This window comes from Pipistrellus hanaki (assembly GCF_964339955.1).
Source record: "Pipistrellus hanaki genome assembly, chromosome: 8".
Taxonomy (NCBI): Eukaryota; Metazoa; Chordata; class Mammalia; order Chiroptera; family Vespertilionidae; genus Pipistrellus; species Pipistrellus hanaki.
Genome location: NC_140510.1, coordinates 58,562,205 through 58,586,951, shown reverse-complemented (window position 1 = coordinate 58,586,951; position 24,747 = coordinate 58,562,205). Strand labels below are relative to the sequence as shown.

Below are 24,747 nucleotides of genomic sequence, written 5' to 3'. Positions count from 1 at the left end.
CAGGGCAAGAAATACATAGCTTCAAAAATATCAGTAGATTTTTTAATCCATAGGCAAGTTTACTTATAATTAGAATGCTAATATTTCTGGTCTGGATTAGCATTTGTTTTTTATTTTTTATGCTCTGTAGATGACTGAAAAATAGACAGATTAGTTTTGCAGGAATATAAAACGATGGCTTTGCTGAATTGCCCATAATTATCTGGGAGGTTGGAGAGGAGGGAAGAGGGTTGAAAAACAAAAGGGGATTCACTTAAATGGCCAAAATTAGTTTTATAAAAATATTTTCAAAGTATTACATGCTTTCCTACTTTAAGAAATTAAGTTAGGACCACAATTTTATATTAACTATAGTTTCACTGAACTTGAACTTAATTATAAAAGAAGATATTCTAGAGCTTGTTCTCTTGAGCCCAGAGGAAAGTTTGTTTATTATCTAGTTCTGCCCTCTTTTTCTTCTGCTTGCTTTTATAAAAAGTAGAGTGCATTGGGCAAAGTTGGATGACCTTTTGGACGATATAACACAGCTATTTTTTCATGCAAAATTAAAGGCGAAAGTGGCTTTCTCAGATTGCTTTCTTTTTGTTAGTAAAATTGTCAACTTTAATTATTGTTTTTTGACTCTTTAGAGCAGCATTCAAAACATTATTTGATGTTAGCTGAGAAACTATTGTGGTTCAGTCTACTCCTTGTCACTTGAAATATCACCATCTGGTGGATTTTTAAGATACTCTCTCAATAGAGCATTAAAAGAAGGTTGTGATTTTATAACTGAAAGCATATCTGGAGCTTTGCTCCTTGAACATTTTGGCAGTGGTTATACTTTTTGGGACTCACGGATTATTTGCATTATATTGCTTTCTTGTTGGCTGTCATTTTTCTATCAGATATGTTTAAAAAGTTAATACCAAATATCAGCATTATTATTATTATTTTTGTTTTTAATCCTAATTCAAGGATATATTTATTGATTTGAGAGAGAGAGGAAAGGAGAGAGCTAGAGAAAGAGAGAACAAAGCATCCTGTACACTCCCAGATCGGGAATTGAATGCAAAACGTAGGTATGTGCCCTGACCTGGAATCAAACCCATGACCAACAGAGCCACCTAGCCAGCGCACAGTGTGGTTTTGAATGAAAATTCCAAATAATCACTCTCCTGAAACCTTATAGTAGTACTCATTTGTTATCTTCATCAGAATCAGAACTTTTGTTAAGAAATTCTATGTGTATTTTTCTTCTTAGCCAGCATAGCTTAGCGGTTATAGTGTCGACCAGTGCCCTGAAGGGTTCTTGGGTTCGAGTCTTGGTAAGGGCACATACCCAGGTTGCGGGTTGGATTCCTGGTCTGGGTACCTGGGGGTGGGCAACCAATTGATCTTTCTCTTTCACATCTCTTCCCTTATCTAGAATCAATGAAAAAGTATAGCCTCAGGTGGGGACTAAAAATATGTATATTTTTCAGTCCCACTCCAGAAGTAGTGAGAGAGAGAGAGACTCTAGCTGTCAGGAAAGAGAATCTTGTTTATGAGTACACCATATGATTTTAATATTTTAACCAGGTTTGGAATTCATTTCCTATAAAACATTTTCATAATAAATTATGTTTTTGAAGTTTCTTAAGAGATTGCTAGGTGATTTTCTTTAATAATTTTATTATTTACAGTGTTAAAAGGGCCTGAACAAAATCTGCTCAAACCACCTGCTGTGAACCAGCAGAACTTTTGAACAGGTAAGTGTTGAAGGGAATACAAAGCTGAGGTGGGTTTATGCAAACAGATGGTTTTTGCTTTTAAAGGTTTTGGTTATTTTTGTCCTATTATTTCTCCTGAAGTTATAGACAATGAGTAAACTTCTCTAGTACTGCTCAGATCCTTTATGAACCATTAGAGTAATAATAAGTGCTGCTCAGATCCATGAACCATAAGAATAATAATATCCTTTCTGCATTGATCCTGGTACAAATTAAGTCTTAAACTGTCATAATGGTTTCTTTGATGCCATGAAACAGGAAGGGGAATGCTTTGGGGGCAGGGGGAGGTATCTTAAAGAACCCAAGAGCAGTTGGCTTCTTCATGAAGGACATGATTTGGAAACTGGGAAGCATTCAGGAACAAGGTTGTCCAGCTAGCACTTTTCTACCCTTTGACTAGTCAATGTCCTCTCTTGTTTCTTGTTATCCTGTTTCAGTTGTCTTTCCACAGTCTGGTCTTTTATGCTTTACAAACACATGAAAGAAAATTGTCACTTATTTTCTAGAGTCACAAATGAACTCAGGCTCTTGTGCCACTGGTTAAAATTGTGTCCACATTTCAGGTTCCTTTGAGGGAAAATTTGATTAGCTTGGTCCAGTTCTCCATCATTGATTCATTTAGTGTAGCCATGGGGTTGGGGTCCATAGTGCAACCTAGTTAGCTGAAAGATTCCTAAGACTCGCAATAGGCCTTGGAGAAGGTGGTATGTTGGCTATACTAATCAGACACCCACAGAAGTTTCTAGACATTTTTCCTTTCCTAGAGAAATTTTCTTATAGCTCAGCAGTTTCAGTTTATGTGTCCTGAGGAGTTAAAATATAGGGCATACACTTTAAAAAAAAAAAATATTTTATTGATTTTGTACAGAGAGGAAGGGAGAGAAATAGAGAGAAACATCGATGAGAGAGAGTCATCGATCAGCTGCCTCTTGCACACCCCCTACTGGGGATATGCCCACAACCAAGGTACATGCCCTTGACCGGAATCGAACCCGGGTCCCTTCAGTCCTCAAGCCGACGCTCTATCCATTGAGCCAAACCGGTTTCAGTGGCATACACTCTTTGAATACCATTATTTCAATGGGTTAAATCTGAAAAGAAACACCAATTGAACTATCAGCTGTTAAAGTGTGTATATATTTTGGGGGGGACCCCCTATATATGCATATCTCTTGGTGAATGAGGGCCAGTAGGTCTCACCAAGCATCTTTGTTGGAACTTCCTAGTGCAGAGTTTTAAAAAATTTAAAAAATATATATATTTATTGATTTTTTTTTACAGAGAGGAAGGGAAAAGGATAGAGAGTTAGAAATATCGATGAGAGAGAAACGACTATCTGCCTCTTGCACAATCCCTACTGTGGATGTGCCTGCAACCAAGGTACATGCTCTTGACCGGAATTGAACCTGGGACTCTTTAGTCCGCAGGCTGATGCTCTCTATTCACTGAGCCAAACTGGCTAGGGCTAAAAAAAAAATTTTTTTTAAATTGGTTTTTAGAGAGAGAAACATCTATGTAAGTGATCAGCTGCTTTCTGCATGCCCCCTACTGGAGATCGAGCCCACAAGCCTGAGCATGTTTCCTGACCTGGAATCGAACCAGGAATCAAAATGGCAAATCTTTTGGTGCATTGGATGATGCCCAACTCAACTGAGCCACACTGGCCAGGACCCTAGTGCAGAGTTTTAACTAAAGTCTTTAAAAATGTTTGTTTGTTTGTTTGTTTGTTTATTATTTATTTTGTTGATTTCAGAGAGGAAAGGGGAGGGGGAGAGAGAGAGAAATATTAATGATGAGAGAGAATCATTGATTGGCTGCCTCCCGCACACACCCACTGGGTTTGAGCTGCAGCCTGGGCATGTACCCGTGATGGGAATCGAACCTGGCATCCTTCAGATGATGCTCTGTCCACTGAGCCAAACTGGCTAGGGCGTAACTAAGGTGTTTGATTGAAGTGGAAAAGGAATGTGTGTGAGGTTCAAATGAACACATGGGATAAAGGTCTTTTTTTTTTTTTAATTTTTAGAGAGAAGAAGGGAGATTGAGGGAGAGAGGAAAAGAGGAAGGGAGAGAGAGCAGCATTAATGTGAGAGTGAAACATTGATCGGCTGCCTCCTGCACACTCCCTGTCAGGGATAGAGCCCACAACTCCAGGCATGTGCCCTCACCTAGAATTGAACCGGAAACCTTTCTGTGCACAGATGGCACCCAACCAACTGAGCCACATTGGCCAGAGTGGGATAAAGGTTTAAAAGAACATAAGCCAATGAGAGGCTTAGTGGAAATTCAGTGGTTACTTATTTATTTTTCATTGATTGCTTTTATGAATTTTAATCTCTGGGTACCTTTTACATTATTGAGCAGCATTTAAGTATTAGGAAGCAATAGAGAATTTGAAGGGTGAGACTTGTATAAGTGAACCTATAGTCAAGTTATTTGGGTGGTAGAAGGGACTTGTTACTGTTGGTAAAGGATCAGTGAGACAGAATAAACTTTTGTATTAAAATTTTTTTGTAATAATTCAGAAGCAAAATTGCTTAAATAATTTTTTTTATTGCTTAATCTTATATTAGTATATTAGTGTATCGAGATTTTTAAAAATTGATTTTTAGAATGAGGAAGACAGAGAGAGAGAGAGAGAGAGAGAAAGAGAGAGAGAGAGAGAGATATCAATTGGTTGCCTCCTAAAAGCACCCTAACCTGGATGGACCCCAAAACCTGGGTATGTATTTTGAAAGGGAATCAAACCCACCAGCTTTTGGTGTATAGGATGACACTCCAATCAACTGAAGCACACTGGCCAGGGCAGTATATTAAGATTTTTGATGCATAGCCTAGGGATTATTTATAAAAGTGATCTATTATAGAGTGGTGTATTGAATGACAGGTCACCGATGTGATTTCCTATGATACTTCTTTAGCCAAGGTTTCTTTAGTAAATTGATTGCAGCTGAATTCATTTTTAAGGTAGAAGAATCCATTCTCATATTGTACGTTTTCTTTAATCTGGATGTTGAGATAAGGGTTATTCAAGATTTTGTGAAGTTTGAAAAGATTTCCACATAACCTCTGTAAAGGTGTCAAAGGTGTTTTCTCTGGAAAACATTGGCTTTTAGTGAGATTATCAAATGAGATGGTAATATTTATGACATTGAAATTTTTCCTAGAATAGTTCACAGTTGCTAATTTTGTTCTTTCATCAAAAGGGGGAGAGAAAAGAAACATTTACATATTGTTCAGAAACAGTAGGGAGAATGATAGTAATATCTTTTCTTCTTATAGTGATATTGTGGTCAGTATGTTCTATTTGTTTTTGGGAACAAAGCTCCTTTTATTCAAGTTGTCCTGGGTCTGGAGGAAATCTCAAGAGCTCTGGTCTCTTCAGTATTGGTCCCATGAGTATAGACTGGCAAGGAATTAGCAGAGGTACTGTCTTGGTACTTTCTAAATGATAAATCATGGCTGAGGCCATGAAGACATGTCCATATCCAGGGGCTCTCACGATTAGCCCCTTGGGAGTTGAAGTGGTGCTGCCCAAACCATGGCCAGTTGAGTAAAGCCATCCTGAAAGATCAGTGGCACAGAGCCTTAATTCATGTTCTGGAGTCTGATCCTCTCCTTTAATCCTTTATACTACATCACCATAGTTAATGACCTTTGTAATAGTGTGTTATGAGAATACATACATTCCCTGTATTGCTTGCTTAATCAAGTGATGCAAAGGCAGGATAGAAGTTGGAGGAGAGTGGAATAGAATGGTAGATTGGGAAAGGCGAAAATGCATTCCACAAAATGAATTCCTCTGAAAATTACAAGGAAATGGGGGAGAAAAGGTAACCAAGCAAAACTGAGCAGTGTATTAGTATGTAGTGAAAAGCCTTTAAAAAATTTTTTTGTTAATCTTTACCCAAAAATGATTTTCCATTGACTTTTAGAGAGAGTGGAAGGGAAGGGGAGAGACAGAGAGAAACATTGATGTGAGTGACACATTGATTGGTTGCCTCCCACATGCCCCTGGGATTGTGTACCTATAACCAAGGTATGTGCCTTTAAACGGTATCAAACCCAGGACCCTTCAGTCCATGGGCTGATGCTCTATCCACTGAACCAAATTGGCTAGGGTGCCTTTGGCCTTTTAAACCGAGAAATGCGGGTTTAATTTTCTGTCACTTTAAAAATTTATATATGTATTTTAAAATATATATTGATTTCAGAAGGAAAGGAGAGGGAGAGAGAGAAACAATGATGATAATTATTGATAGGCTGCCTCCTGCATGCCCCCTACTGGGACCCAACCCGCAACCCAGGCATGTGCCCTGACCAGGAATTGAACAGTGACCTCCTGGTGGGTGCTCAGCCACTGAGCCACACCAATTGTGCTTCTGTCACTTATGACATGCCACTTTAGGTAAATAAGGTAACCATTTGCAGTTGTATTTTCCTTACCTGTATAAAGTATATCCCACGGTGGTTGTGGGAATTAAAAATCTAAAATGCCCAGTACAGCCGAAACCGGTTTGATAGAGCATTGGTCTGTAGACTGAAGGTCCCAGGTTTGATTCCGGTCAGGGGCATGTACCTTGGTTGCGGGTACATCCCCAGTGTGGGGTGTGCAGGAGGCAGCTGATCTATGATTCTCTCTCATTGATGTTTCTGGCTCTCTATCCCTCTCTCTTTCTCTCTGTAAAAAATCAATAAAATATATTTTAAAAACAAATAAAGTGCCCAGTACAATGCCTGACCCATAGTAAATAGGCTCTCATTGAGTGGTTGCTTGTCTGATTGTTGCTACTATGTAAGTTGGTCATTTTGATTATAAAATTTCATATTTATAATTTGAATAGAGAAGTCAGTGGGTTCTGATTGTAAGTCTTTTGTTTTTTTGTTTTGTTTTCAATCTAACAAATATTTGAATATCTTCTTTGTGACAGCCAGCTGCTGGGCTAGCCATAATGGTAAACTAAACATGAAAGTCTGTATTGTGGCCGAGGCAGTTAAAAAAATCATAGAATTAAATTTCAAAATGTGAAAAGTCTGTCCTTAGAAAAGATACATTTTTAAAACCCTAGATATGTTTTTAGTAAGTGTCACATTTTGGATCATGGTGTTCATGTCATTGGTATTTTATGCTCCTTGATATACTTTCTAGAGTATGTTCGTTTGTTCTGAGTTAATGGGTGTATTTCTTTTGTCATTTTCTTTCTCTGAGATAGACATTGTCACCTTTTTGATGTTAGGACTCCTTTACCCTCTTAAAAATTAGAGAACCCCAAAGAGCTTTTGGCTTTTTAGTTACATCTATATATACTTACCATATTAAGAAATTTAAAATAGTTCATGAATTTATTTTAAAATAATCTCATTACATGTTGACATAAATACATTTTTGAGAAAAATATCTAATTTCTAAAACATTTATAAGAAGTTTGGTGAGAAGAGTGGCATTGTTTTACCTTTCTTGTAAATTACTTTTGCCTTGCTTTAAGAAGGCAGCTGGATTCTCTTATCTGCTTCTGTATGCAATTCATTGTTTATTACTTTGGTTGAAGTATATGAAGGATATATATGTAGTTGGAAAAGGGAGGAGTATTTTTAAAACTTTTTCAGATAATTGAAGATTTTTTGATATACTAAAATTCAGCAATTATTCATTTGTAAAGATTAGCTTCAATGTGAAATCTGAATTATATCAATGCAGGCACCCCACCAAATATCAGCAATCGACTGTTACATTAAAATTCATTTGCTTTGAAATGTACTATTACATTAAAATTCATTGGTCTCACATATTTAATGGATATATATTATACATTATATTAAAAAATCACATTAATGTGAACACCCATCAAAAAAAAACCAAAAACCAACAAAAAACACCATCAGGTATTGAGAAAGTCTAAAAATACTGGAAAACCTGTCAAGCTCATGATGGTGAATAGGAGTTTTCCAAAATTTTAATTGTTGCTTGAAAGCTCAAATTTTATAATTGGTGACAATTGTACTGTCAATTATTTTCCGTGAAGTGACAATTTCACTTTGTTAGTTTAAATTTTTTTCCCATTGATTTCAGCGAGAGAAAGGAAGAGAGGTATAGAAACAACAATGATGAGAGAATCATTGATCAGCTGCCTCCTGCACGCCCCCTACTGGCCATCAAGCCCCAAAACCTGGCATGTGTCCTGATGGAGAATTGAACCGTGCATGACCTTGTTCATGGATTGATGCTAAACCACTGTGCCATACTGTCCGGGCATCAGTTCATTCATTAAAAAAAAAAAATGTTTGCTAAATATGTAGATCTAGATAATCATGTTTGTGTGTCAGCTCTTCTTTCAAGTTAAGATAATGTTCCATGAAAAAAACGAGTTCACAACTCAAAACAATCACCTAAGTGTCTTTGAGACCATGGTGTGCAGCAGAAGTGCTTTATGTATATTTTCTATTTCATTGCATAGAACATTGAAAAGATGTATACAAAGGGGTCAAGATGAATAAAATCAATCATTTTTACTGTTTTAGCTAGGGTTGTGGTTGGCAAACTGTGGCTCATGCGGCTTTTTGGCCCCTTGAGAATGGCTCTTCCACAAATACCATGGTCTGGGCGAGTCTATTTTTTAAAAATATTTTATTGATTTTTTATAGAGAGGAAGGGAGAGAGAGAGAGCTAGAAACATCGAGAGAGAAACATCGACCAGCTGCCTCTTGCACACCCCCTACTGGGGATGTGCCCGCAACCAATGTATATGCCCTTGACCGGAATTGAACCTGGGACCTTTCAGTCAGCAGACCGACACTCTGCCACTGAGCCAAACCAGTTTCAGCTGGGCGAGTCTATTTTGAAGAAGTGGTGTTAGAAGAAGTTTAAAAAATTTGGCTCTCAAAAGAAATTTTAATCGTTGTACTGTTGATATTTGGCTCTGTTGACTAATGAATTTGCTGACCTCTGGGCTAGGGCATTCTCAAGTAAAACAGGCTTTTTTTCTCTCCTGTGAGTATAACAGTGGTAGCCAAGAATACAATGCTTACCAGTACATTTTGGTGCCATTAATTTGAATGATGCCAAGGAGCCAGCAGCTTCCCTCATCATTGCTTTGCATGATCAGTACAGTGCTAACACAGTGAAAAAATGCAAATAATACTTTAATATTACTATAAAAATTGTTTTGGCATCGGGGATACCTTAAAGGAGTTCTATTGGAAGACTTTAATTTGAGGATTGTTGCTCTGGGGAATGGAGCAGTACTAAGGATGTCTGACTGCCAGCTTAGGCCCGCTCCCTGCGGGCTGAGGGACCTCCCAACCCCCCCACCAAGTGCATGAATTTTGTGTACTGAGCTTGGCCTCTAGTGTGTGCAGAAGGAAAAATTTTTCTGATTCCAAGAATTGATTTGTCCCCATCTGACACTTGCCTCCCATTTAAATTAATTCGAAGACAGTTTCCCATGATGCCAGCATTTGCCCCAACCTGTATGTATTTTAAAATGTATTTTAAAATTATATTCTCTGTATTACATAATCTGCCTTGGACACAATATATTGTTGACATCTTTTATGTCATTCAACATAGTTATCATCATCTCTTTCTTCTAGTGCTCTGGAGATCTGGCTTCTACAGTATCTGCTGGATTTCTAATACCCTATTTTCCCATTAGCTCTTGTTAATTCATTCTCCTCCTGGCATCCTGAGTGATCTTTCTGAAGGGCAGATTTCATCCTGGACTCTTCCTTGCCTGAATCTTTTTATATATTGTAGTAGTAGTTTTTCATTTCCCTTGGGGTATAAAATACAAAGACTTCTATGATATGGCCACTGCTATGTCAAGTTTCACTTTACTTGGTGGATCCGGTTAATAATGACGGATTTTGTAATTTAAAAAAACACGATAATTTCAAGAGAAGCATTGAAAGTCCTTTATTCAAAGTAATGTTCATAGCTAGCTACACATTTCCCCCATCTTTCAGGTAATTTGTGGATACCATCCCAATAGAACTTTTCTTGTCTTGAGGCAAACCATTCAGAGACCCAATTTTCCACTTTGTATGTTTTGAAGTGCTGCTCAAAAAGTGCATGTGACATTGATTGGAACAAGTGGTAATCAAAGGAGAAAGGACTTGTGAATACAGCGGGTGGGTTAATACTTCCCAGGCAAGATCTTTTAACGTGTCTTTAACTGTTTTTGAAGTGTGTGATGTGCGTTATCATGAAGCAAAATTACTTTGCCATGTCTCCTGGCCCATTCTTGTTGTTTTACCATCAAAGCATGGTTCAAATTGATTATTTGTTGTCGGTAGCTATCAGTATTAATGGTGTCATCTGGTTTTAGAAGCTCATAATACACTATACCTTCCTGATCCCACCAAACGCAGAGCATTGTCTTCTTTTTAAAGCAGTTTGGCCTTGCAGTCTATGTTGATGGTTTACCTGGATCAACCTATGATTCTGTGCATTAGGGATTCTCAAAATAAATCCACTTTTCATTGCCAGTCATTGTTCGATGCAAAAAAGACTTTCTTTCATGCTGTTGAAGCAGTATTTTACTGATGACTTTTTGGTTTTCCATTTGTCTTTCGTTCAGTTGATGTGGCATCCATTTTTCTTCCTTTAAAATATTTTCCATTGCTTGTAAACAATTGGAAATTGTTTGCTGAGCAACGTTTAATCTTTTTGCAAGTTGTTTTTGAGTTTGACATGCATCTTTACCCAATAATGCTTGTAATTGTTGGTCTTCAAGAGTTTGACACGCATCTTCATCCAAGAATGCTTATAATTGCTGGTCTTCAAACTTTTTCGGTTGACCTGGACATTCTTTGTCTTTCACATCTAAATCATCACTTTTAAAGCATTAAACCAGTGTTCACAAGTATCTTGAGCTGGAGCATGTTCACCATAAGCTTCCTGAAATTAGGATAACTTTTTCTTCAAAATAAAGTAATGAATTAAAACTTAGCTCAATTTTTTTTTGGCACAAAATTCAACATTTTTAGTGTAAAAATATTTATACTGTTTACAACTTCAACAAATTTGACATGAAGTTTTGAAGCTTGCTGTCAATACAACAAAATAGCATACATATCAAATCACGTATGTGTCAACATATGTGTAACTCAATCTATTGAAAACAATCTGCGTTATTAATTGGTACACCTAGTAGTAGTTTTTAGTCTTATTGGTGAAATGAAAATCTCGCAAAAGAATCTAGCTCTTCCCCCCTTTCTGTGTTTTATTTTATTTTATTTTTTTATTTTTTTATTTTTTATAGTGGATGTAAAATAGCTGAAATCAGTGAATTTGAGTTTAGGAGATAGGTTAGGGCCAGAGAGGTCTAGCTATATGCTTTTTCTCTTCTTTCGATTTTTGGTTGCTGTACTTAGATTTGGTTGCTGTACATAGATTTACTTTAAAATCTATGTCTCCATCCCTACTCTACACTGAAGTTCAAGGTCTTATATTTTGGTCTTTTAGATGCCTTTACTAGGAGTTTTAATGATGCACAGTAGGTTTAATTGTTTTAAAGAGGGGTAGGCATACCAGAGCAGTGGTTTAGAAAGGTTGATATTTTTGGATGTGAATATTTAGAGGCTGAGTCAAGAAAGCCAATTAGGAGTTTTATTCTAATAACCTAGACATGAGTTAAGGTTTCATTATAATGAAAAAAAATGCAAGAAGAATTTTGAAGGAGAAATTAACCAAAATTGAAACAAAATCATTGGGTATGAGAGAAGCAAAAGGAGTTTCAGATAACTCTGGGCTTTTGAAGCCTGGCTTACTGGTGAATTGTAAAAGCAGTGGTACCTTGATCAGTTGTTGATGAGATAGGTATCCAGGAGGAACAAGCATCTGGAAATGCTACACAGGTCATGGCAGAAAAGAAACCTGTAATTTACAATAGGGGTGAGGCATCTCCCCAGGAAGCTGGGCAATTTAGAAATTTGTGGGAGAATTTTTCATTGCTCCTGTTGTAACTATACCCCCACTCCCTGCATGGTATTCCCTGTGATTTAGTAGGCAGAGTTCTACCCAAAGTCTTAGTGGAGAAATAACAAAAAGTTCAAGACAATATCTAAACAGAATGTATAGTTGTTTTTTTTTTTTTTTTTTTTTTTATAATATATTTTATTGATTTTGTACAGAGAGGAAGGGAGATAGATAGAGAGTTAGAAACATCGATGAGAGTCATCGGATCAGCTGCCTCTTGCACACCCCCTACTGGGGATATGCCCGCAACCAAGGTACATGCCCTTGACCGGAATCGAACCTGGGACCCTTCAGTCCCCAAGCCGACGCTCTACCACTGAGCCAAACCGGTCTCGGCTAAACAGAATGTATAGTTAAGTAAAACATGGGTACATTGATGGAAGTTAGAAAAGAAGGGGAACTTTTGGGGAATGCTGACTAAATAGGAAGGAAACGGAGATAGAAAAAAGTAATAATATTGTTCTGATCTTGGCGGATAAAGGATGAAATAGTTTTAAGAAAAGGCAGTCTAAAGAGGCAGAAGAGGATGATCGGAGCAAAGCATCTAGAGTCTGGTTCAAATACTGCTGTCAAAATTCAGAGCTGTTTTCTAATCGTCACAAGTCTCCCAGGGGTTTGAGTTAACATTTAGTATGGTGGTGTTTAAATGGTGGTGAAGCCTATATTCATTTTAATACCTCACTGCATCTTTAGAAAGGACAGTTGAGGAAAAAAGCTCAGTTTCCATTCTGACTAATTTATAATTCAGAGGCATCATGTAAGACAATCCCTCCAGTACATATAAGTACATTACAACTGGGCTCATTTAGATTGATTTAGAAGGAGAAATCTGAGGTGTAGAATTTGGAATTAGTGATTACAGTACTTCAAGAATTTAATGAGATTTCTTCAGGAGTCATAACTCTTATATTTTTGCTTTAGTTCAGAAAGGAGAATGAGCAGAACTCCATTCTGAGTAATGTTGGTCTCTTTAGTTGATAATTAAATTGTTTGGATTATTATTTTTAGGTTCTTAAGAGTTCTAGGGAAATCTTTACATCTTATGAAAACCATGTTGTAAATGGTAGGGTCCCAGATCAAGGTATTTAAAAAACTTGTGAGCTTTTAATATTGGTACAGTATGGTAGTTTGGCATTACCTAAAGGTTCTTAGGTGGAATGATAAAGAGGACTGAAACAGGATTTCCTTTTTTTCTCTTTTGTGGTGAGAACCTTTAAGATCTACTTGCTCAGCAATTTACAGTATTATTAGCTATAGTCACCATGCTGTACAGTAGATCCTCAGAGTTTGTTAATCTTATAACTGAAAGTTTATATCCTTTGACCAATATCTCCCCATTTCCTTCACTCCTGCAGCCACTAATAACCACTACTCTCCTTACTTATTTTGGCATTTTAGATTCTACATATAAGTAATATCATACAGTATTTATCTTTGCCTATCTGACTTATTTCATTTTAAGCTCTGATATCTTTTAAAAAAAAATATTTTATTGATTTTGTACAGAGAGGAAGGGAGAGAGATAGAGAGTTAGAAACATCGATGAGAGAGAGTCATCGATCAGGTGCCTCTTGCACACCCCCTACTGGGGATATGCCTGCAACCAAGGTACATGCCCTTGACCGGAATCGAACCCGGGACCTTTCAGTCCCCAAGCCGACGCTCTATCCATTGAGCCAAACTGGTTTCGGCTAAGCTCTGATATCTTAAAATTGCTTTTGAAAGACTACTTATGAAATTCATTAGCTTACTGTTTTAACTTATGGTCCAAGATAATTTTTTAAAGAGTCACTAGAGTGTAAAGTGCTAAGCAGAAATTGGGGAGAGTTGTGGTGGAAGCTGTGAGATAGGTAAGGGGGGTGGTCCTTATTTTAAGAATATTTGCTGTATCTCATAGTGATGGGAGAGCCCTTAACAAGGGAGTAATATAAATTAAAATGGAAATCTATTATCCTTTACTCACTCCCCATTGTTCTAAGGTGAAAGTAGAAAATCCTTAATTTGGTTTCCAGTGCTCTGCCTGGTCTGTTCCCATCTATCATCTTATATCATGCCTTCTTTTTTTAGATAAACATAAAAAGATGGTGAATTGGAATGTAAGGGTGATTATATTAATCTCACTTTACCTACTATATTGTTATAAAAAGGGATTTAAAAATCTCATTCTGGTGACCATGTTTGAGAGGAGCATAAGCAATACTTTCTGGGCTGGAATTCTGCATTTAATCTTGACTCATTGTATGGAGATATTTTTCTCTTTAACAGGTTTCTCCACATACAGAAGTCTTGTAAACATACTGAAAAGAATGGCAGCGGAAACACAGACACTGAACTTTGGGCCTGAATGGTGAGTTTTCAAAATCTCATCTTTTTTATATTGGATGACTAGTATAGTAGTAAGGTATTTTTACAGGTGCTAGATGGTTTATAAATGTATGTTTTTGAGACTGCTTTATATGCCTAATTTAAAACAATGTATTTAGCCTAGGAATAAATTCTATTTGGTCAATGACTATATAATATACTTTATATTAAAATATTTCTTGGTCTGGTTATGTTAACAATAGTAGAATTAAAATATCTCACAGTCCCAAGAGCCTATCAGATTATTTATGTATATTTTTTGCTATACTGTTGTTTGTGAGTGTTGTTCATAGACTCATTTAAAAGTAGTTTTTGTTGAATTGTTATTTGAATTTTCTATTATTGATAGGGTAGGCAGGTGGTCCAGAATTATATTGGTTGTTAACAGAAGCCCATCTAGGATTGGGTTAGCATTTGCCATAATTATAACTGACATTTGAGTCTCTTACAGATGTGTTTGGACCCCGAATATGGAATTCTCATGGAATTTTGAGATCCATCACATTGTAGTGTGAACTTTTACCCCTTTCTTCCTTTGTCCCCAAAGTTGGTGATTGAAGATCCTCTCCTCAGTGCGTGAATAATGTAGTTGCTTTCAAACCTTGAACCAGAGGCATTTGGAATACATTGGAATAGTGTCTTAAACATTGTTGGTTGTTCGGGTGGTGGTGGTTTGATAAATGATGCAGACTCTTGTAGTAACTCTCTTTCTGAGGATTATTATTAACTTCCCTTTGTATATGCATTTCTTTATATATAATTTCTAAATTTTCTTGGCTCTTATAGCTTAGCATTTGGAGACTTAAGGAGAAAGTCTCAAAATTTGAAGTTCTAAGAACTGATGCAACTTCTGTACTTTGAGAATTTATTTTGAAAATGTTGATACAAGTAGTGCTGCACCTGTTTTAGTTCTTGTTTATATTAAAAAATAATTTTCTTATTAATTTAATATGAGTTTCTCCGACTCTCTGAAATTGGAGTGTTCCTGTGAAACCTTTCATAAGTTGAAATGGTATAAAGTGAAGAAGCAGTTACTTTAGGGATACATCTTGCTAGCAGATGCACAAAATAAAGGGAGATAAAACACAGATGTTCATAGACACAGCTTAAAGCCATGGTGTCTAATGCTGAGATGCTGAGAACAGTTCCTGGGGAGGTAGCTTGGGACCACTCTTGCTGCTCAATATTAACTGCTTAATAATAATAATTGCTTATTGCAAGACACATGCTGAATGCTATTTCACTTTTTGCCATTTTTCGTAAAAGTGAAAATCCTCTTTGGATTTCTTTTGGTTAGTGAAAACAGGTACTAATAGAGGTCTTTTGCAAAAGTGAAGTAGTGTAAAGTGAACTTTGAAAAGCGGAGGATATCTGTATGATTTTAGAAAAATGAGAAATTATAATAAGCTAGAAGAAGATATAATCACCATAATTTTACCAGCCGTGATAACCACTGTTAATAGGTTGATATATCTTAGCTGGTTTTATGTTTGCTTATTTGTGTATATATATGTTTATTTTCACAAATGGTGGAATCATACTGTACATTCAATTTTGTAACCTGCTTTAAAAAAATAACTATGCCCAAAATACCTTTTTATCAATAAATATTTTCTGTTACCTTAATTGGTTGCATTGTATGGATGTATCATTTATTTAATCTTTTAGATGTAGCATATAGGGGCTGTTCTCAGTTTTTCATTATTATAAAAATATTGCTGATGAACATTCTTATAGTTAACTCTTTATTCACATTTTAGAAACTTTACCAGGTGGATTTTAATTTTATTGTTGTTTCACTCTTTGTGCCCTCTTCTATCTTTATCTAGAGTTTATAAATGCTCTTTTATTTTTTTAAGATAATATATATTTTTAAAGGTTACATGCAATAAACATTATCTCAAAAAATGATTTTAAATATGATCTTACATGCAATAAACACCAATTATTCAAGAAAAATGACCTTACATATAGTAATATTACATGCAATAAACATGAATATTTTAGGATTAAAAGGATTTTAAGTGTAATAATACCAAAACTGTACTAAAATAGTATGATATCACAGAAGTTGTAGGAAATATTAAAATTTTGCAAATAACAGGATTACTTCTATTCTAGTATATATTTTTTCTCTCTGTCTCTATAATTGTTCATCAGTTTATGTTGTTCATTATATTCCATAAATGGGTGAGATCATATGATATTTATCTTTCTCAGTTATTTCGATTAGCATGATGCTTTTAAAATCTATTTTGTCAGATGTAAATATTGCTACTCCAGCTTTTTTTTTTTCCATTTGCGTGGAAAAATTTTTTCCATCCCTTTATTTTCATCCTGTGTGTGTCTTTTGTTTTGAGGTGGACCTCTTGTAGACAACATATAGTTGGGTTGTGTCTGAAACAGAGTTTAGAGTAATGATGTTAAAAATAATGCTCAACAGTATGGAAAAAGATATAGTAACTATGAATTCAGCTACCCTACACCTTTTGATTGGATCATTTAATCTGTTTACATTTAGGGTTATTATTAAGAGGTACTTATTTATAGCCATTTATATTCTGTATGGCTAGGTTTCTCTCTGTTTCTTCTCAGCAAATCCCTTTAGTATTTGTTGTAATGCTGGCATGGTGGTGATGAACTCCTTTAGCATTTTTTTATTTGACCATCTATTTTGAATGATAACCTTGCTGGATATAGTAATCTTGGTCTCAGATCCTTGCTTTCCGTTACCTTAAGTACTTCATGCCATTCCCTTTTGGCTTGTATAGTTTCTGATGAGAAATCAGGTGTCAGCCTTATGGGAACTCGTTTATAGGTAACATTTTCTTTTCTCTTGCTGCCTTTAAGATTCTCTGATTGTTTTTAATTTTTGCCATTTTAATTATTGTGTGTCTTGGTGTGAGTCTGTTTGGGTTCTTCTTGTTTGGGGTTCTCTGTGCCTCATGAACTTGTGTGACTTTCCTTTATCAGGATAGGGAAGTTTTCTACCATTATTTCTTCAAGCACCTTCTCTATTCTTTTCTCCTTTTCTGCCTCTTCTGGCATACCTTCTATTCTAACATTGTCATGTTTCACATTGTCTCACAGCTCCCTTAAGCTGTCCTGTTTTTTAATTGTCTTTTTCTTTTTGATTCTGTAATTGAGTGATATTTTCAACTCTGTCTTCTAATTAATTCACTGATTTGATCCTCAGCTTCCCATAATCTGCTGTGTATTCCTTCCATTGTGTTTTTTATTTGTGTTATGTCATTCTTTATCTCAAACTTTTTTTTCCCATAGTTATTATCTTTTTTCATACTGTTGAGCATTTTTAACATCATTGCTCTGAACTCTGTTTCAGATAAATTTCTTCCCCCCCCCCCCAAGATAAATTTCTTATTTCTGCTTCGTTTATCTCTTCAGGAGCATTCTCTAATTCTTTCATTTGGGGATTGTTTCTTTGTTTCCTCATTTTGATCGTCTGTCTGGGTTTCTGGCAATGTTTTAGGTAGGTCCTCTATACCAGTGGTTCATGAGGTCTAAAAGGTTGGTGACTACTACTCTATTCCTCTCAATCTCTAGTGCAAGACAGTGTTAAAGGCTGTTTCTGACTAATTGGATCAGGCTAAGACTTAAAGGCTCCAGAGACCTCCTCAGTCTACAGACTAATAGAATCTCAACTTGAATTGCCCCCAAGCAATCATCAGGTATAGCAAAAGTTTTTTCAACGTGGTGGGGTAGTTGCTTATGCCCGGAGGCTAATTGTTACTTTAATCTCTTAAGTGGTCTCAGGGTAAGATGTTTTCAAATAGGATGTGTGGACTGTCTTCTCCCCAGGCAAGGTAGATGTCTATGTGGGAAACATGTCCTTTGCTGTGTGAGGGAATAACCCAGCCCAGGAAACTGGGGGTGTCTGCCTTCTGAGCTTTATCCTCCAAGTCCCCAGTCCTGGGTTCTGTTCTCACAGCTCCAGTCCACTTCACCCTCCCTCTGCCAGAGCACAAGGTGGGTGGCTCCACAGGGAATTTCTGTGCGTTGGCCCTTTAAGAGGGTGCTTGAACTTTCAGCTGCCACTCCTTGGCAGACAACACCCCACTGTTTTTCACAGCTAGGTATTATGTGGGTACACTCCTCAGGTTTGGTGCTCTCTATTGGGGGGCCCAGCTAGGGGATTAGATCCCAGAGTTCTTGGAGACACCCCGCTACAGCTGAGATACCTCTTTTGGACTTCATTTGTCGTCTGTGGGTGCCCAGCCAGCCCTTTCGTGCCTCCGCCCCTCCAATCAGTTTCTATGCATTCTCCACCTTTGGTTCTTGGGTACCAGGGTTCTCTCCTGTGAGTTTTCCATTGATTATTCAGGAAACTTTTCCATATTTCAGTTGTAATTCCAGCTTGTTCCTGGGATCATGCTCATGCAGCTTACTCCTACTCTGCCGCCATTTTTAATCTCTTTGCAAATCCTCTTTTGTATTTACATTCTCATATCTCTGTAAAAACATGATTAAAATCATCAATAAATTTGAGAAAACATTTTTCCCCCTGGATCCCTTTATTAAGGGATAACAATGAGAGAAAACACCAGGAATTTAGCTAAAACAAAAGAAATAAACCTAGTGATATTCTGGAGTCATTATACATTTTGAGCCCTATACCACAGGTTGGCCTGTGAGACTGTAAATAAAGTTTTTGTAAGTAAAGTTTTATTGGAACACAACCACACCTATTTGTATCTATGTTACCTGCCTGTTTTCATACTGCAGTGTCAGGCTTGAGTAGTTAAAACAGAAATATTTACTCTCTAGCTCTTTACAGAAAAATGTTTGTTGGCTCTTGGCATAAATCATGGATGAATTCCTAAAGTCATTTCAGTGTGTCATTGATCCAGTCTATGGATAATTTTTTATGTCCTTTTCATTGTTACACTCAAGTTTTGTTTGATGAGCCCAGTGTTTTTATATAAAATTTGAATTGAGGTAACTTTAGCAGAGGACAGGAATTGTCCCATGCTTAAGCAGTAGCTTTACCTAATTGCTACTTCTGTTATCCTCAGGCGTTAGAGTTTAGGAGCCTTCCCTTAGTCATCTGTAATGCTGATAAACTGAGGAGTGGAGGTTTTAATAGGCAGCTGCCTTCTTTGTACCATCTATCAAAATTTCTTCTGGCACCCTACCAGGTTTGGCTCAGTGGATAGAGCATCAGTTTGCGGACTGAAGGGTCCCAGGTTCGATTCGGGCCAAGGGCACATGCCTGGGTTATGGGCTCTATCCCCAGTGGGGTCGTGCAGGAGGCAGCCAATCAATGACTCTCATCATTGATGTTTCTATCTTTCTCTTCCTCTTTCTTCCTCTCTGCAATCAATAAAAACATATTTTTTTTTCCTTCTGGCAAAGGGAATATATAAGAATATATAAGACCCTTAAGTAACTCAAGTGACCCTGAGCTAGAAAGTTGCTATGTTTTTCTGCATGTTACATTACATTCATTGTGAAGCTTGAGGTAAGAAGCTGTGTCCAGAATACTTGAGAATCAAAGTTTTCACACTGAATCAGTGTATAACTCTGGATCATACAGAAATATTTAGTGATACTATATTCTATTTACTAAGATCATGATTTTTATAATGATGTAAAACTGTGTTCAATAAGAGGTGGGTAAAATGAAGAAATAAAAACATCTCAAAATTAAAATATTCTTATTTCCCGTACAATTTCTCAGAGGCAACAGATATCACCTCAGAGTACAATTTTTCCCCCTTTCTTAGTGGTGAATATGGCTTTTATATTTTTCTCCTTGTACTAGTCACTGCATTTTCAAATTCTCTACATTAATTGCTTTTATTAAAAGTGACATGAGTCCTGGCCGATTTTGCTCAATGGTTAGAGCATTGGCCTGGTCAAGGGCATGTACCTGGCCACCATCAGGTGCTAGAGGGAAGCAACCAATAGATGTCTCTCTCACATTAGTGTTTCTTTCTATTCTTTTCCTCCTTCCAACCCTCCCTCCCTCTAACCCCCACTCTGTTCCACTCTAAAATTGGATGGAAAATATTCCTAGCTGGTTTGGCTCAGCCTGCGACTAAAGGGTCCTGGGTTTGATCCTGGTCAAGGGCACATGCTTGAGATGTGGGTTTGATCCCCAGTAGGGGGCATGCAGGAGATAACTGATCAATGATTCTCTCTCATCATTGATGTTTCTATCTCCTTCCTCTCTGAAATCAATAGAAATGGATTTTAAAAAATTAAAAATGGAAGGAAAATAAATAAAATGAATTATGAAGTATTACAGGTATATACAAGTGTAAATTGTAACAAACCCCTACGTACTTGGCGCCAAATTGAAAAAATAAAACACTGCAGGTATAATTAAGCAATAATTAATTAATTATTTTCTTCACCTCAGGATATGTTTGTTGCTTTTATTTATTTATTTATTTATTTTTTAAAATATATTTTATTGATTTTTATATAGAGAGGAAGGGAGAGAGATAGAGAGTTAGAAACATCGATGAGAGAGAGTCATTGATCAGCTGCCTCCTGCACACCCCCTACTGGGGATATGCCCGCAACCAAGGTACATGCCCTTGACCGGAATCGAACCCGGGACCCTTCAGTCCCCAAGCTGATGCTCTATCCATTGAGCCAAACTGGTCCCGGCTGTTTGTTGCTTTTAAAAAGAGGGAAGGAAGAGAGAAGAGAGAGAGAAACATTGATGTGAGAGAGAGACATTGGTTGTCTCCAGTACATGCCCTGACTGGGTATCAAACCCACAGCCTGGGTATGTGCCCTGACTGGGACTCAAACCCTTGACCTTTTGGTGTACAGGACGATGCTCCAACTAGCTGACCTACCCAGCTAGGGCTAGAGCACCCTTTATACCCTACATTCTTTTGCAGTTGAACCTTATCTCGGATTTTATATTTGTCAACTCATTTTGTGTCTATGCTTTTGCTATATTTTGTATGTGTTCTTAAACAGCAAGTTTATATGAATTATATAACTTTTTTTTTATAACCTTTGTATTTTTCTTTTGTGTAGCATACTTTATTACGTATTTTATTAAATATTAGCACATCATTCTTTGGAATGGTTGTTCTAATTTATAATCCTACAAATACTGCATGGGAATTGTTTTACATTCTTTTTAAAAAATATATATTTTATTGATTTCTTACAGAGAGGAAGGGAGAGGGAGAGAGAGTTAGAAACGTCAATGAGAGAGATACATCGACCAGCTGCCTCTTGCACACCCCCCACCGGGGATGTGCCTGCAACCAATGTACATGTCCTTGACCGGAATCAAACCCGGGACCCTTCAGTCCGTAGACCGATGCTCTATTACTGAGCCAAACCAGTTTCGGCTGTTTTACATTCTTACCAACAACTGGTATTATCAGATTTATTCATTTATTGAATAAATCTGATATTGGTAATTTATCCATATTACCAACTATCCATCTTATGGGTGAAATATAATGAGATATCACTTTTTTTTTTTAATCATGTGTTTCTTTTATAATTTGGAGAAAAGCTTTTCAAGGATGTGCCATGATACCCTGATACCTTTTAGATTAAGTAATTGCCCATGTGGTTGTCTAATTATTTCTCAGTGAACTACTCTCTCAGACAGCAGGTTTTATTGAAGTTAAAATCTTGGATACCTTGAGATAATGGGATTTCTTTCTGTTTTAAAGAACTAAAATGAAAATTTTAATAGTATCTACTAGGGGTCCAGTGCACAAATTCATGCATCTTGAAAGGAACTGTGGGCCTCGAGATTGCAGTGGGCATAGGGGTGGGTCTCAGCCCATCCTCCGCGCCCCTGCCTGGCCCCTTCTGTCACGGCCCTGGTTTCCTATCTGCTGGCAGCCCCACTCCCACTGCTGCTCCCATGTGCTGATGGTGCTGGGCCCTGCTTGCACTCACTGATAGTATGGAGCTGTTGGGGTCAGCACTGGCAGTGGGTGCGAGCGGCGGCGGCTGCTGACCCCAGACACCCCTCAGGAGCTGGGGGAGGTGGAGAAGTCCTTCAGGGCCAGCAGCTGCCGCTAGCATCCACTGAAAGCACTGAGTAGTCAGGGCTGGTGCCGGGCACTGTCAGTGGGTGCAAGCAGCGGCTCTGGCATCAGCAGTGGGTGCGAGCACCAGGCAGAACCACGGCGTATGGGAGCAAAGACTTCAGTAACCATCAGAGGCTTGCCTCGATGATTGCAACTGCCTCCCCCTGGTCTGGCGCACACCCTACCTTTACCTGCTCCACCATTCTCCTGTGATCAACGCCTGCCATGTTCTTACAAACGTCTACCATGTTCCACGCACATCATAGTGAATGTTTATTTGAGTTTTCTACTGTTCAGTCTATTTTGTATATTAGGGCTTTATGTATAAAGATATCTCTCTATATAAAAGCCTAAGCGACTGTTGCCACCCGTCAACCGGTCGCTATGATGCACACTGACTATCGGGTCAGATGCTCAGTGCAGGAGCTGCCCCCTGGTGGTCGGTGCACTCCCACAGAGGGAGCTCTGCTTAGCTGATCAACGTGATCTAGACACGAGGCTCACGGCTGGCTAGTGCAGCTGCGGCGGAGCAAGCTTCTCCTACCTCTGTGGCAGTGGCAGGCACAATGTGCGGGAGCTGCGCAGTGCCTGGCCTGGCCTTGAGCGGGAGCTGAGCGGGAGCTGCGCAGTGCCTGGCCTGGCCTTGCCTGGGTTTGGGCTCATCCCTGGCCGCCTGTTGCTTTGTGCACTACTACATCCCTTGGATAATGTCGGACTGCTGGAGATGGGGCTGAAATCGGCAGTCTGACATCCCCCCAAGGGGTTCCGGATTGCAAGAGGGTCCAGGCCAGGCTAAGGGACCCCACCAGTACATGAATCTGTGCACCGGGCTTCTAGTTGTATATAAAAGTAAAAAGTTTATATTGGCAGAATATTTGACATTTCATTATTGTATTCTGTGTGTTTCCTTTTCTAGGCTCCGAGCACTGTCCAGTGGTGGGAGTATTACATCCCCTCCTCTTTCTCCAGCTTTGCCAAAATATAAATTAGCAGATTATCGTTATGGCAGAGAAGAAATGTTAGCACTTTTCCTTAAAGACAACAAGGTAAGAAAGAATTAAGAATTATTCTGAATGAGTTGTTGGGAGTATTTACAGTGATGTATTGATATATGAAAGATACATGGTTTTTCTCTCTACCTCCTTTTTTCTGCTTTTGAAACTAAAATTATTAACAAGTTGATGTGTTTTAATCCTCACCTAGGATATTTTTTCCATTGATTTTCAGAGAAAGTGGAAAAAGGAGGGTTGGGATGGGGTGGAGAGAGGAGGGAGGGAGGGAGGGAGGGAGGGAGGGAGGGAGGGAGAGAGAGAGAGAGAGAGAGAGAGAGAGAGAGAGAGAGAGAGAGAGAGAGAGAGAGAGAGAGAGAGAAAGAAAGGGAGAGAGAGAAAGAAAGAGAAAGATATCAATTGGTTGTCTCCTGCACATGCCCCCCAACTGGGGCCTGGGATTGAGCATGTAACCCAGGTACGTGCCTTTGATCAGAATCAAACCCATGACCCTTCGGTGCTCAAGCTGACCTTCTAACACTGGCCAGGGCAACATAGGCTCTTCTAAGTGTAATGTTATCTATTTTTTTTAAAGAGAAGGCCTAAGATTTCAGTATATGACTGACAGTTTCATGCAAACAGGAAGAACAGTCAACACTTAATGTTTTGTCTAACTAGTTTCCTTTTAAATCTTTATTGTTCAGATTATTACAATTGTTTCTCCTTCTCTCCCCCGCCCCCAGTTCCCATCCATCCAGTTTCCACCTGACTCTCTACCCTTACCTTCCCTCCTTCCCCTACTGTTCTTATCCATAAATGTATGATTTTTGTCCAGTCTCTTCCCGTACCCCAGACACCCCTTTCTCCCTGAGAATTATCAATCCACTTCCATTCTATGTCCCTGATTCTATTATATTCACCAGTTTATTCTGTTCCTCAGATTTTTAATTCACTTGATTTTTAGATTAACTTGTTGATAAATATGTATTTGTTCATAATTTTTATCTTTATACTTCTTTTTTCTTTTTCCTCTTTTTAAAGAATACCTTTCAGCATTTCATATATAATACTGGTTTGGTAGTAATGTACTCCTTTAGCTTTTTCTTATCTGTGAAGCTCTTTCTCTGCCCTTCAATTCTGAATGATAACTTTGCTGGGTAGAGTAACCTTGGTTATAGGTTCTTGCTATTCATTACCTTGAATATTTCTTGCCACTCCCATCTGGCCTGCATAGTTTCTGTTGAGAAATCAGCTGATAATCATATGGTTGCTCCCTTGTAGGTAACTAACTGTTTTTCTCTTGCTGCTTGTAAGATTCTCTCTTTGTCTTTTGCCCTTGGCATTTTATTTATTTATTTAAATATATTTTATTGATTTTTTTACAGAGAGGAAGAGAGAGAGATAGAGAGCTAGAAACGTCGATGAGAGAGTAACATCGACCAGCTGCCTCTTGCACACCCCTTACCGGGGATGTGCCCTCAACCAATGTACATGCCCTTGACCGGAATCGAACCCGGGACCCTTCAGTCCACAGACCGACGCTCTACCACTGAGCCAAACTGGTTTCGGGTTGGCATTTTAACCCTTTGCACTCCGCTGTCCCCTCTCAGGGGACATCGGAATTCTAG

The 24,747-nt window shown here is 38.0% G+C and overlaps 1 protein-coding gene across 7 annotated transcripts in view; it reads left to right on the top strand.

Moving 5' to 3' along the window:
* Positions 1–24,747, top strand: part of GIGYF2 (GRB10 interacting GYF protein 2) — a 123,517-nt gene that overhangs the window by 4,268 nt on the left and 94,502 nt on the right. For all 7 annotated transcript variants that reach the window (XM_084891748.1, XM_084891747.1, XM_084891746.1 and 4 more), the window contains exons 3-5: positions 1,665–1,730; positions 13,993–14,074; positions 23,047–23,176. Coding sequence is in view for 5 of the 7 variants with exons in the window: in XM_084891747.1 (XP_084747873.1) it covers positions 14,034–14,074; positions 23,047–23,176 (171 nt within the window). In the remaining 2 variants the exon portion in view is untranslated. The remainder of the gene's footprint in view (positions 1–1,664; positions 1,731–13,992; positions 14,075–23,046; positions 23,177–24,747) is intronic.